Below are 15,361 nucleotides of genomic sequence, written 5' to 3' on the forward strand. Positions count from 1 at the left end.
CTAAAGTTCTTATACACAAATATAGGAATAAAATCTGACGCTTGCTTACTTAAAAGATCAAATATACTTTTGTCACTGTTTAGATTACTGTGGTAAGTGGGAGAGAAAATAAAAATATGCAAATTACTATAATAACGTGGAATCAGAAAAAGTCTGCTGTTTTTCTTGATTTTAATAATGGTTTTAAATTATGTTTATAAATTTCTTCCATTCATTTTTTAAAAAATATACAACACAAACACATATTGATTGATAATACATGCATGATGCCTCTTTTTTAGAAGGTATACACAAATGAATCAAAGCAGAGGATTTCATTTGGATGAATTTTGTAAGACCACTTTACTGTTCACTAAACTATAATAAAGTAATGGTCGTCAAGTTGACAATCCAATACATTATAAGTAGGCTGTATATATACCTGATACTATTAGAGCTCAATATACTCTTAAAACCATAAGGAACTTCATTCTAAGTTGTCTGGCCAAGGTTCCTCATTGTAGAAAATCTCAAGTCTGAAAAGAGGGACTTACCTAAGGTTATAGTTAGTGGTGGAACAGAAATTTGAATTTAAAATTCACCCACTATTCTTTATACGAAGGTGAGTTTACCTGGAGTATAAACTCCAGGTAATTGGGCTAGAAGTTGGTTGTTGGCTAAATCAATAGTTTAGTCAAAGGATAATTTGGTTGTAAATAAATTAATAAATAGTTATTTATTTTTAAAAAAATCTTAGAGGTTTTGGTGTGCTGTAGATTGGTTTTTTCAGCTTTAAACTGGTCATTTTTAGAATTTGTTTTAAGTTTGATTTTCTGTATTTTAATTTATAACTGATTTGCATCCAGTCACTTTGAAATAATTGGGCATTTCCAGAAATTGTAAATGTCTAGTAATCAGATCTTGCATATACATCAGATAGTTGAAATACTTTATGTATCCTGGTAGTCTAACATTTTTATTTTGAAAATGTTGCATATACATGTATGTACATATACACAACGCTTTTATTTTGCAAAGGTCCAGTGATGAGGTCACATTTTTATAACACCTGTATATATATGTACATGCTTTTCCAGAACCAAGTTTGATTCTCTTAAGTAGTTAGGGTCTCCCTTTGGTTTCCAGATAAAATTAATAGGGAAGCATGATAATATATTGTGATTCTTTAAATGTTTATATAAGTGTGATATTTCAATAACATCATAACTAAAAATCATAATGTTTATTATTGAGTACTTTGAACATGTAAAGTTCTTTAGAAGTTTTTTGAGCATCATTTTTAAATGATCTTCATAAAACATTTTTATTCATTTGACTTGTGCTTTTTATGAATATTAAAAATTTAAAGGTATACCATATACTTATTATTTTCACATAAATCTAATTAATTATATTTATTTTTCTGCAGTTGAAGTAATGATATACTGTTTGTTGGATTTCTTCTACAGATATTACTAGCATAGCTTGATGGGTCATTTATTTTTAAGCAGAGAACTAAGGTTTTTAATAATTGCAAGGTTCTAGGAAAGATTAAAAACTGATTCAGCACAAAAAATAATCTTAGTCTGTATCTCTAAATAATTGAGTATACTTGTTCTCTATTAAAAGAATATTGATTCTGGCTTATTTTCATTTAGTAGTGATGTAATTTTTAGCATCTGACATATTCTCTTTCTATGAAAGTAGGTCTTGTTGCTTCAATTCACAGAATCAATGAGGAACATCGAGTATTATGGGACTTATGCTAATACTCTCCCTGTCAAAGGTTTTGAGGTGAGACTCTGAAAACTCTTGATATAAAATCATTTGTTCCTAGAACTGGAGTGATAGCGCCTGGCTGTGTTTCTAGCTACTCTCTGGCTGAGTGGGGAGAATGGCTTGTGGCCCAGGAGTTTGAGCCATGTCTGGGCTACGTAGCAAAACCCTGGCTCAAACAAAAATAAAACAAATATCATTTGTGCTTGTAGGTAAACATATGTCTTCCAAGTGATTTGTTTTAGCTGATTCAAGAAGAATTTCTGGAAAATGGAAAAATGTTTTTGCATCCCTCATGCTGTGGCCTTTGGTCAAGAGTAGTTGAATCCTAATCTTCTGTGTAATACTACTGAATGAAAGAAAAATAAAATGTGGAAGTCCAGAGTACATTGCCATAATGGCATTTTTTGTTGTTGTTAATAGAAGATTGGAAGCTGGGTGTGGTGATGCATGCCTGTAATCCCAGCAGCTCAGGAGGCTGAGGCAAAAGTATTGTGGGTTCCTTAGCACTATGAGGTACTAAGCAACACAGTGAGACCCTATCTCCAAATAAAATACACAAAAAGGGCTGAGGATGTGACTCAGTGGCAGAGTGAGTTTAATCCCCGGGACTCCCCCCCCCCCAAAAAAAAAAAAGAAAATTGGAGTACATGAATCTTTGATCTGAATACCATACTAGTGATACTTTGTTATATGTAACATTTATATATAATGGTTTCTGCCAATGCAAACTTAGAAGAAAGAAAATCAGAATGTGATGAGTAGGCAAAATAAATCACCTTATTCAGAAACCTTTTCTGAACCACAAGCTTTCTAGTTTTAAACTCTTCTTGGATGGTATTGTTAAGCTGGCATCTTAAAATGCCAAGACATCACAGTTAAGATATTATAGCTTCATTTTTAAGGTGAAATTATTGAAGGAATTAATGGAAGATTTCTGAAAGTGATAGATATTGTTTTAAAATATTATACTCCAGAGTTATTTTGGGTGGATTTTAGAATTCCTGCTTTCTTTCCTAGTTACTTTAGAAATTGATTTGTAATTTACAAAGCTCCATGTGATCCCTGCCACCACCACATCAGGAATTGAATGTAGGTGCACTTAACCACTGAACCACATCCCCAGCCCTTCTATTTTTATTTTTTATTTTAAGACAGGGTCTTGTTAAGTTTCTTGGGGCCTCACTAAATTGCTGAGGATGGCTTTGAACTTGCAATCCTCCTACCTCAGCCTCCCAAGTTGCTGGGATTATGTATGTACCACCATGCCCAGCTCTATGTGACTTTTGATCCCAATAATAGTAGTAGTGATCATGATGAAGCATTTACTAGAAGTGAGCCATTATTCTGTGTGTCTGCCCAAACTCATTTAATACTTGCATCTGGTCATGAGGTAGATACTGTGTAGGTGAAATGGAGGCACAAAGGGATTAATTTAAAGTCATCCCTGATAGAGCCAGGGTATACACTAATGCAGTTTGGCTTCAGAGTTCATGCTCCCACCTGCTATTGTAGCTTTAATTCTTGTAGTATCATCTGGAGGTAAAGCAGAAGTTAGTAGTGGTTGTTATAATTAAGAGTATCTTAAATATTTTTAAAAATAGAATTGAGACCAAGACTGTCTTGTCTTAGACCCACAGGACTAGCTCCAATGTAAAGTATTAGGGGGCTCTCATCTATATTATCTATGATTTCCTTTATTGATAGAGTCTTCTTTTATATTCAAATCCTCAAAGATTTGTTGTTTTGCACATGTTCATGCAAATAGAAGTACTATTACTTGAAGTCCTCCCCCAAATATGAAACTTGTATATACATTTGAAAGTTAGCACTCACTTTGCTCAATTACTTAAAAATGACTTTAAAAAATGATGTATTCCATGTTTGTATAAATTTTTCAAAATACACTCTACCATCATATATAACTAAAAAGAACAAATAAAAGATAAAATAAAAAAAGACACTGTTAACAGACATGTAATTCCATTTGATAATTTGCTGCAGTTGCAGTACCCTCTACTATCCAGTTGAGGGCAGCTATTTACCAATTAAAAAAAAAGTTGAATTAGAATGTCTTTACTTTGTGCTTACCAGAACTTGATATCTAGTATAAGTCTTTGTTTTCACTCCTGCTTTGTTTCCATCATCACCGTAATAGTTTCTTGAAAAGGGGAAGTCAAGTTTTACTTCATAGTAATTTTTACCCCTGAAGACACTGGGGAGTGAAAACCATTGAGGTTAGTTTTAATTTTCCCTAAGTTCTTTTCAATCCCCAAACTTTTTTTCTTCATTAGGATTAGGCTCCAAAGATATTAGAGATCTGGCTTATCTTCAAAGTATCTGCATGTAAATACATATGACTTTGAAGTTCTTTGAGACATTTAAAAAACAATAGTAAAAATTTATGATTTTCAGTTTGCTATCTTCAACCCATTAAGTGAAAGATAAGTCAGAGCTGATCTGTTTTTATTAGTTTTTCTATGCAAATAAATATTAAAGTTATGGAATGTAGTGACATTTTTTTCTGGTTCACTTTTCACATAGTTTATATCTGTGATTCAGAAAAAGGAATTTTGGGAAGAGGTTAATGAACTGATTTAAAAGATTATAATTGATAGATTTTTTTAGAATAAATCTCAGTTTACATAAAACTCTATTGTAATACTAACAAAGCAGATGGTGATGGTAACTGGAAGGAGGATTATTCCTTGGGAGCTACTTTTTTTTTTTAACAAAGAGGATTTTTAAATGAGAGACAAGATATGACTGAAGGTTATATTATATAAGTGAAAAAAAATTATAGGTCTTAGGAAATAAAGTGAACTTCAGAGGAGATGCTGAAACTAGAATGAGCCTATTCTGAGAGGTAGTAATACCCTGGTCGGGCTATAGAACTTATGTATCTTGAATATCAGTCTTATTTTCCCCCCTACTTTATCAAGTTATAGATTTCCAGTACCCTAATACTATCTCTTCTCTCTCCCAACCCTGGACCTCTATTGAAATTTTTATTGTGTGATGATTATATTATTAGTCATTTACTTTTTAAATTTTAAGATATTTTTTAGTTGTGGTTAAATACTTATAATATATAATTTAATATCTTAGCCATGTTAAAATATATAGTTCAGTGTCATTAAGTTCATTCATAGTGTTGTATGACTGTTACCACTTTTCATCTCCAGAAATTTCTTATTTCCTCCACTGAAATTCTGTACCACTTACACTGTCCCATGTTCCACTTCCCCCTGGCCCCAGCAACCACCCTCTACTTTCTATGTGTGATTGCACTATTCTAAGAACTCGTGCAAGTGAAATCATGCAATATGCATCTTTTTTTTTACTTACTTTACTTATTATAATGTCTTCAAGGTTTATCTATACTATAACATGTTTAGAATTTTCTTCTATTTAAAAACTAAATATGTATTTCATTTTATATATATATATACATATATATGTATATATATATACATACTGTACTTTGTTTATCCATTCATCAGTTGATGTTTGGAGAGGTTGCTTCCTTCGGTTTTTGTGAATAATGCTGCTATAAGTAAGGATGTACAGATATCTGTTCAAGTCCATGTTTTAAATTCTTTGGTGTATATGTCCAGAAATGGAGATGTATCAACTCTGCCAGTGACTTTGCATTTTCAACTACATTTTGAATTGTGATGTAAGAGAAAGATCTTCTATAAAAGCATGGCATCAGGTTAGGACTGGGACTATTTCTTGTGTATGAATATCTCCCCAGAAGCCCACTTTATATTCACTAAGATGGATCTCTCCAAAGGAAAGAAAGGAATCACCCTTTTCTTCTAATCTCCTTTGTAATTCTTTCCCTATCACATTCTAACTTCCCATAATAAAGTTCTATTAAAAGAGAAGGAGAGATAAGTGAGATGACTGGCTATTGGAAGAAGAAAATAGAAGGAGAGAACAAACTAGTTCACTGAAAATTGTGAATAGATAGTTCACAAATTGTCTACTACCTATTAGGACTATCTATTCTTACATTGAGCTTTTTTCCATATCTTTATAACAGTGTAGTTCATAGGCTTGAATATAGAAGGAAGTATAAAATTAATTACCATGTAAGTGGTTAATTTAGGAAAATTATTTGAGGTAATATGGGAACAATTAATTTGGGGTCATTTGAGGAGTCGTCTTCTGGAAACTTTTTCCCCCCCTAGTCCCAATGACTAGGGGAGCTATTGAAAGTTCTTGAGGAATAGATTTTTTTTTAATACCACATTTCTGTATTTTAGGAAGATTTATCTGTCTATGTTGCATTGCAGAAATTAGGCACTATGGATTTTCAATGAATTAGCTACTTACTATCCATTTTACTGTAGAGTCATGTACTGTACGGTATTTCGCCTCCTATATGAAGGTATTCCCGTAACATCTTATCACTTAGTGACATCACAGCTGTCTTAGTTTGTGTTAGTACACTCTGTGATGTTCACCCAATGACAGGATCTCCTAACAGCACATTTCACATCACATATATATCCCTATTGTCAATGGCATATGATTGTGATTACTGGCCATCATAAGTTACTTTATAAATAAATAATCTTTTAATATATCTTTAATAAACCACAAGACTATTTTTCTTTCAAGTAAAATCAATGAGTTTTCCAAAATCATAGAAATTGAACTAAGACTGACCAAATTCTGTAGGAAGATCAATCTGAAGCATTATTAATAGTTAGAGCTAGAGTGCATTTACAGTCTATGTGAGTATAAGATGAAGAGTGGTATGTAGAAAAAGAACATGCTCAAGATGAACACTTGGAAATAGTGCTCATTGCAGTATATCAAAAGTAGAACACGCTTATGTGTTATATATATTTTTTTAGCATGCATAAACCCCTCCTTAAATTTGAAACAATTCAAAGCATTCCTGAAGTATTAATGCTGATATTTGGATAAGGAAGACTTGATAAGATATCTAAGAGAGGATACAGTGTGGGGTTTGTTTTGTTTCATTGTTTTTATAAAGAAAATAAGTACTTAAATTCTCTAGGAACCACCTAGTTAGTTGGAGAAACATTAAAAGGGGTTCCACAGCACAGCTCTGCTTTTGGTCGTATTCAAGTTACTGACTTTGTATGGGAGGTTCACCAGCTGTTTGACTGGCAGGAGCAGGAGCTTTCACTTCAGTAGTTTATAATTCCTGGCTATTCTAGGATAGTTTGCTCTTCACCAAGCCTCAGACAGGTCAGGACATTTGGTAGGAGAAGGTTGAAAGACAAAAGCAGCAGGCCTTGGGTTCTCAGCCTTTTAAAACTACTATTAAATATATATATCTATATATATATTTTTTAATTTGGTGGTTAGAGTTTTTAGTAATGTGCCTGTATTACATGTAGAGAGTATTCATCAACCAAGAAGAGTTTTAAAATGTCAAAACCGGGAAAAGCTACTCTAAACCATGGCTTGGTTCCTGTTGATCTTAAAAGTGCAAAAGAGCCTCTGCCACATCAAACTGTGATGAAGATCTTTAGCATTAGCATCATTGCCCAAGGCCTCCCTTTCTGTCGAAGACGGGTAAGTCTTACATGTTTGAAAAATATGAATGTGTATTTAAATGATATACTTCTGCTTCCTTTTTGAAGAAATGCTTCAAATTGCAATTGATATTTATAACTAAAACTAACAGTGTATTGTATATCCAGTGAAAACATATAAATGATAGTTTTACAGATCTGATATAGAACCTAAAAGACATGATTACCTAATCCACCTTTTTGTTTTTTCCACCATTTATTTTTTATTTCAGTATTATCCTGTAAACTTACTTGAAATTGGTAAATGTGAAAAGTTTTGAAAGATGTTAGCAAATATTAAAACCCTCAAATTTATGGCTTTTATTTTGTATGAAAAGCAAAAATCTGGTGCTACTCTTTTTATACCTGGGAAAAATTTAGTATTTAAATAGCTCAATTAAAGAGCATTCCAGATCCTTAAGTTTATTTGGCCCTTTAAGCTGGATTATTTTTAAATTGCTGTTTTTTAAGTTAAAAGTAACATTTTAGAGACATTACTTTTTGCTGTTATGTGAAAAAAATAGCATGCCATTGGGTAGCAGTTATGATTCAGTATACATACAGACCACACTGAACCAACAAACATGTATACTCAAGTTACAATCTAGTGGATGTTTTTCAGGACAAATTTCTCTCCCCAACCAAGCTTTGAAATATTAGAATTTGTTTGTATTTTCCAAGTTAGTTGGTATTCAGTTATTTATTAGACATATGCTAGCTTTCAGTTAGATTTCAGTTATTTACTAGGTCTAAATATTTTAGATCTAAAATAGGTCTGTGGTCCTTAAAAATATTAAACCAACATACACAAAAAACATGTCTGGAATTAAATGAATGTGTGTGTGAGATCAATGCTGTTAGTATCCTGGCCCCCCACCCCCACCCCCAATACCTGTTTTTAAATACTAAAGGGGAAACAGACTTAAACAAGTAGAATAATCCATAATAATAATAAATAAGGAAAAAAATGTTTTTCCTCCTTATAAAGAGGCACTTCTACGTAGTTTGACTTAAATAACCTTTGTAAAAATACATTTTCTAATTAGCTTAGTTCCTTTTGAGTGGCTTCTATTTCTATTCCAAAGAAGTGGCAGCCATGTTGGAAAACATTTTGAGTCAGGTTATAATATAATATAATTTAAACATTGAAAATGGAATATGAATATCCTTTCACCTTTCGTTTCTTATTTACTGTGTCTTCAGAAAGTACTGCTTTTAAAATTTTGTGGTCTTTTACCTTGTCAGTTTTATAGCTTTTGCTGAATGAGGTCACTGCTCTGATTTAAGCATTTTATACATAGGCCTCTGATAATTTTAATGTCATTAATAAACTAATTATTTTTTAATACTTCTGTAAAAGAAAATACCATACAAATAAATTTAAAATTTGAGGAATTGTTAAGATATTAAGTCAATTTTATTCTGTTTTGTTGAATATTTCTAATACAGTTAAGTACAATATATGGGAAAATTATTATTCTACCTTTGTCTTCTACCTGTTTTCTCCCTCTATCTTCTACCTCTTTTTTCTTTACATGTAGTAGATACTACGTGTAAAGGGCAAAGGAGGAGATTCTATAAGACAAATTAATAGAGGCCCACAAGGCTTTCTCTGAAGGTTTCATAGATTCATTATTCAATTTGGCTTTTCTAGGTTACTGTGTTACATTAAATTATACCTTGCTGTTGTAATAACAGCATAGAACTAAAATGAAAATGAAATTCCTACTAGAAAATTTCTTAAAGGTTTTAAAAGTTATTTAAAAAGCTAAGTTAACATGTTAAGTATTTGCCTGCCTGCCAATAGTTTACTATTGCATAACTCATTGACACTACTAGAAGTATTAGAGGGAGTATGAAACTATATCCTCACTCCTTTTTACAACTGGTTAGTTTAGTTAGCTTTAAGTTGATTTACATCCTATTTGTTACATAATTCACCAACTTTCCCCTGTTAAAGTTTATGATATGCATTTTTAAAGTATTTTTCTAGATCAAAGATTTAAAAAAGACTTTTTATGTGATACGTAATTAATCTTATTTGTGTTTAATATGTTATCTAGCTTTTGCTTTAGATATATTTAGCTTCTTTGAAGCAGATGGCTATTTATGATAGCCTATATTTCGCAACCTACTTTTTTTCTTAGAAGTAGTGAGCTGAATGAAATGTATAGTTACTACCTATAAAGCTGTATGTAGGGGCTGGGACGATAACTCAGTGGTAGAGTGCTGTGTGAGTGCTTGCCTAGCACGTGTGAGGCCCTGGGTTTGATCCTCAGCACCACATACAAATGAATAAATAGAATAAAGATATTAAAAAAAATCCTTCCTTAAAAAAAATGCTGTATGTAGTCTTGATCTAAATTGAAAAGCATAATATTATCCCTCTATCCATCATAGAAGATAGAGGGATAATATTAAGATGGTAATACTATATTTCTTAAATATTAACTGCTGAGTCAGTTAATATTTGCATGGCCCATTAATATTTTATGTGCACATGCAAATAATAGTTGGGAAATTTGGAAAATTTTTAAAATTAATAGTCATAACTACAATTCAACCTCTTCAATGTTTTTAGGAATTTTGTTTACTTTGACTATTAAGTATAATATTAATACTGCTAGTTTAATTTATCACTATATATTTTTTGGCTCTCTTCTGAAATATATAAGCATTGGTTTAAATGCTACCAATAGAAAATAAACAGCAATCTAGCTATTAATCAGTTAATCTTAAAATGTTTTTAGTGTTGAGGTCCTCATAATTTATATTTGCTAAGATTTAATATAATACCAGATAGAGTACTTGTTTAAAAGTTAAGTCTTGCTGCTGTTTTTACTATCAGAAAAAGATGGGATTGAAATTCCCAACTTAAAAAAACCTGATTGTCCTTTAGGGGGAAGAAAAGCTTTATGATAATGAGTTATTTAATCTAAAAAAATTAATTGAAAAGTTATTTTATTTTTCCTTTGAAATTGTTACACCTTTAAAGATGGTAATACTATATTTCTTAAATCCTAAGGTGCATTATTTTTCACATTTGAAACTTGCTGAAATAAGGATGCATCTTGTTGGAACTTTGTAGTTTCTTTTCTAAAATTTTTTTTTAGTTGTAGACAGACACAATTATTTAATTATATGTGGTGCTGAGGATCGAACCCAGTGCCTCATGCATGCAAGGCAAATGCTGTATCACTGAACCACAACCCCCAGCCCATAGCTTTTTTGTGTGTCTGGGTGTGGTTCTGGGGATTGAACCCAGGGCCTTGTGCATGCAAGGCAAGCATTGTACCAACTGCATTATCTCCCCAACCCCTCCTTGGAACTTTGTAGTTTCTAGCTTTTTTTTCTTTGTAGTATAGAGAATTAATGATACATTTTATAATTAATATTATGTTGGTAGAAAATCACTTAATGCTTAAATCTTGTTTTTTTTTCACTCATTTTGTTTTATTTTGAAGCACTTTTAAAGCTTTTAGAATATTCTTTTAGATATTCTTCAGCGTTAGTGTTTTGGTGGAGAGTTCCACATGGCATTCAATTATTGATTTATGTAGGACTTTTTAACACACTTTATTGACAATATTTGGTTGTAGGCAGATACTCTTTCTAGAGTGCCTCATATATTATGGGGGTTTAGGTAGCATGGGCATCAGCAACATGGAAAACTAAGTAAATTGGGGTAGACCTCTGGTGGGAAAGATATAGTATGGGTGTGGAACAAGGACTTGTGTATTTGAAATCCAGGAACTCAGGTAGCAGTGAAGTATATAACTGGAATTTCTGGTAGTTTAAAACAGTTTTGTAGTGATTATTTTCTATATCAAGCTCTATTCTCAAATACTATATTTAAAATACTTTTCCTTTAAAATAAAATTTAGAGTATTTGTGATTTCAGAAAGTGTTAATAGCATTCCTGTGTATTGCCATCATTCGAGGATAGCTTAAACTTGTCCACAGACTTTTTTGCAGAGGGCCAGTAAACATTTTAGGCTTTGTGGACTATGTAGACTCTTGCAACCACATAGCTCAAATAGCTGTAGATTGTGGGCATGACTGTGTTTGAATGAAACTTTACTTTCAGAAATAGTGAAAATAGGTTTTTTACTGTTATATCAGTACTCCAGTAAATCTTGGGCCTTTTGTTTATGTATAAGTTTCTGCTTCTAGCAAATTTTTAGAATAGGATAGGTGGAGGTTTTAAGCCATTCGTTCCTTTAAAATTCTTAATCCCCTCCTCAGATTCTTTGGTAGTGATGTGGTAAAGAATTTTATGTGTGTGTGTTTAATCACTGGAATCGTAACATGGGACTTTTTATTATTTCTCTTTTAAATGTTTAGTATTAGTTTAATAATTCTATAAATGGTTGCCGTCATTTCAAAAGAACCTACTATGTATTCTAGGCATTCCTTCCTTATAAAATGTACTCATTTGATTTTTTTCTTTTTGGTACTGGGTATTAAACCCAGGGGCACTTAACCACTAAGCCATATCCCCAGTCCTTTTTACATTTTTATTTTGAGACATGCTAAGTTGCTTAGGGCCTCAGCAAGTTGCTGAGGCTGGCTTTGAACTTGACAATCCTCCTGTCTCAGCCTCTTGAGCCACTGGGATTATAGGGGTGCCCTGCTGCACTTGGCCTCATTTGATTCTTAAATGCTTTCAATGTTAGTTAAGTACTGTTACCTAAAGTATTCTCTCAGTAGATGAGAAAACTGAAGTTTAAACAAGCTAACTCTCCCAATTTTCCTGGTAAATAGTAAAAGTGGTATTTAACCTCAGGACTGACTAATACTGCAGGTACTAGCCATTCTTTCTGTTTTGTGGCCTGTTTACATTTTTTTCTTATTAATTCAACACTTTTCTACTACTAATATATTATTTTGGAGAGGAAATCTATGAACCAAGCACTGTTATATTATTTCTTTGAGAAAATACATTCTAAGTTTCAAACAGTGGACCTACAAATAATTTTTGATCACACAATCCATTTATAAATTTAGAATTTTCATGTAACTTTTTGAAGATATTTCTTTTAAAAAGTTGTCCTAGCTATTATGTAACAGTTTTAGCAAATTAGATACATTCAGACCTTATGATTGCTTATTCTCTTTTTGTAAGCTGAGGGATGATATCTTAGGGCTTGTGTTTGGCAGAAAACAATTTGAGAACAGGGTGTCTGACATATTATCCTCAAACTGCATCACAGTACCTACCATTCTCTTCATTTTTTTCAGTTACTACTTTTGACAGTAATGACAAAAACAACATAGCACCTGTTTTAGTGATACTATGTTGGGTTAGATAGAGGTTTTTCTTCATTATTGAGTATCGATAATAGATAAGTCCATGTACAAAATTTTAATTTTCTCATTGAGACATAATTAATTTATTATTTTATATGAATAGTCGTCTGTATGTAATTTTAATCCTTTGTGATTCTTTAGTAGACTACTGACCAATCCTTTAGAACTTTTCAGCAAAGGTCTGCTAGAATTGTTAAACAACTGTATTGATTTGTTTCAGAAAGTAATGTTTCTAATTCTTTATCTTATAATAAAATTTTTATGTATATGAAGATTCTCTGTCTTCCCCAAAAAATGAACCTTCATAAGCTCTATTGGTCAAAGAAAATTTAGAAGTTATTATCCTCCCAAATGGATATATAGTGAATTTTTCCCTTCAATATTTAATTTTTTTTACTTCTCTATAAAAATAGGACATGATCAACATATAAAACTAAAAAATATTTTTCTTTACAGTTTTCTAAATGACTAGTAATTTCACTTCTAGGAAATAACCACAATGGTAGTTTTAAATATTTTAATTATTTTTAAATAAAATTGGCACTTAGATCTATCTTTAATATACTGCTAGTGTTTCCCCATGGCTGTAGGTAAAAGTGTAAAATATGTCATATGAATGTACCTTAAATTTCCTGGTGTTGTTAATTTGGATAGTGAGCTGCTTTGAACATTTTTGCACTAAATCTTTAATAATATCACAGATTTCTAGAAGTGGAATTATTTGGTCAAGTGATGGGAATTTCTTTAGATTCCTGATAAATATTGCTAAATTATTTTCCAGAAAAATTATGCCAATTAAAAAAAAGAACATGAGGGCCTTCTAATGTTATTAAAACACAAATCATATTTTAAGCAAATTGATTCCTACCATGGCAAAGTTTTGTGGACTTCACTTGGTGAATTCTGTATTGTTGAATTTCCCTATTTATTGTAGGTTTTCCATCAAATTAATTGTTTTCATTTTGAGAAAATAACTGTTACCGTTTACTTAAGTCTTTATGAGGAAGATATGTAAGTAGATCAAAAAATTATCTGTTTGTTGTGATTTTGGTTTTTATTCTTATGGAAAATAATATTTGCCTTAGACTTGTCACTTGTATTATTTTCAACTATAATTTTCTCCTGTTACGGTTTTAAAGCAGAGATTTATATATGTTTATCTAAATAAAATGACCCTCATGTATGATTTTATAATTGATTATTGATTCTACATATTAGTCTCCTTACACCTTGTCTCAGTTTTTGTCACATTATTGATTATACTTTTACATTTCTGAATTTTAGTGAGATAAGTTTACAGTGTAAACAACAGCCTCTCCCAGAGTATATTGCTATTAATAATCTCAACTATAAGAGTACTTCTCATGCTAGCAGGAGCAGCTGCCAGAAATATTTGCCTCTTTCGTATTTAGCACTATTACTTAGTCTGACATTTCTGTCATAGCTTTGTCAATTAGCTGCAGTCCAGGTTAACCTTTTTAATTTTTAAAAATTCTAGTCTAGCCATTATCAATTCTCATTTAAAATAGTTGAAGCAAGTTTGCTCTTCTAAAATATCTTGTGCCTAAAAGGGATTGCATGAAACTCAACATCTATTTCATGGAACTTTTAGCCAAGTAGAAATATATGACTTTTAGAAGCTACTGTTGTGCCCCTCTTCCCTGCACTAGTGTATTTAGAGTTGACGATTTAGAGTCACATTCGAGCCTCTGGCTCTTCCCATCCTTCTCATGTCTTTACCGTCAGTCCACCCTCCTCTCTGCTGAACTTCCTCCTGGCACTGACTTCAGACAGGGTCGTCCTCGACTGTTGCGGTGAAATGTACTGTACTCCTTGACAGTACCTGTGGAGCTTAGGCCTATTTGGACTCCTCAGTGTTGACACATGATAACTTTGTATAGATATTTTTGTCTTCCCGAGTTATAAACCCTTAGAATTCAGAAGTTATCTTTAGTATCTTTTTGTGCTCTCAAGTGATATGGAGGAGAACATACAAATATTTGTATAGCTAATTCGTTGAAATATATGTTAAAGCTTGGAAAATTCTTTAAGGAGTTTTTGTACTTTTAAGAATATGGCATGTTTTTGTTTACTAAATGTTTTTAAATGACTGCAGCTGTGATTTTGAATATTTCATTTTCTAAATTTAACTAAACTCAGATACAGTTTGACACTTAATTTTAAAAGTAATTACAACTTACCAATTTTAGAAGTAAGGGAGAAACATACTATGGTGTAGTCATTTAGGACATACTTTTGAGAATCTACAGTGGCTAGAAAATGTCATCAAATAATAAAAAATAAAGAGAGAGAGAGAGAGAGAGAGAGAGAGAAAAGAGAAGAAAGAATAGACTGGTGGTATGAGCAGATCCAGAGAGGGATACAAGTAGGATATCTGATCTTTTTATATTTTTAAATTTAATTTTATTATTGTTTTGGTACCATGGATTGAACCCAGAGATACTTGAACCCAACCACTGAGCCACATTCCCAGCCCTTTTTATTTTTTTATTTTGAGATAGACTCTTGCTAAGTTGCTGAAGCTGGCTTTGAACTGGCGATCCTTTGACGTCAGCCTCCTGAGCTACTGGGATTACAGGTGCACACTACTACACCCAGCCTTTTTATAACTTTTGAAGAAACAAAAGTGTTTCTTCCTAAGCTCCTCTTTCACACACATATGTTTTATTGGAACATCAGATCTTCTGATGTCATCTCTTATGGTCATGACTTATTTT

The 15,361-nt window shown here is 32.0% G+C and overlaps 1 protein-coding gene across 4 annotated transcripts in view; it reads left to right on the top strand.

Annotated features, from left to right (window-relative positions):
- The window catches only part of FBXW7 (F-box and WD repeat domain containing 7), a 192,695-nt gene that overhangs the window by 126,310 nt on the left and 51,024 nt on the right, over window positions 1-15,361 (top strand). Inside the window, exon 1 of one of the 4 annotated variants that reach the window (XM_081303675.1) lies at window positions 6,967-7,314. The exons of the other annotated variants lie outside the window; for them this stretch is intronic. Within the exon in view, the coding sequence (XP_081159801.1) occupies window positions 7,168-7,314 (147 nt within the window). The 5' untranslated portion in view covers window positions 6,967-7,167. Of the gene's footprint in view, window positions 1-6,966; window positions 7,315-15,361 lie in introns of those variants that run through there. 4 annotated transcript variants of the gene reach the window in all.

The sequence above is a fragment of the Spermophilus citellus genome (assembly GCF_964194105.1).
Source record: "Spermophilus citellus genome assembly, chromosome: 8".
NCBI classification, from domain to species: domain Eukaryota; kingdom Metazoa; phylum Chordata; class Mammalia; order Rodentia; family Sciuridae; genus Spermophilus; species Spermophilus citellus.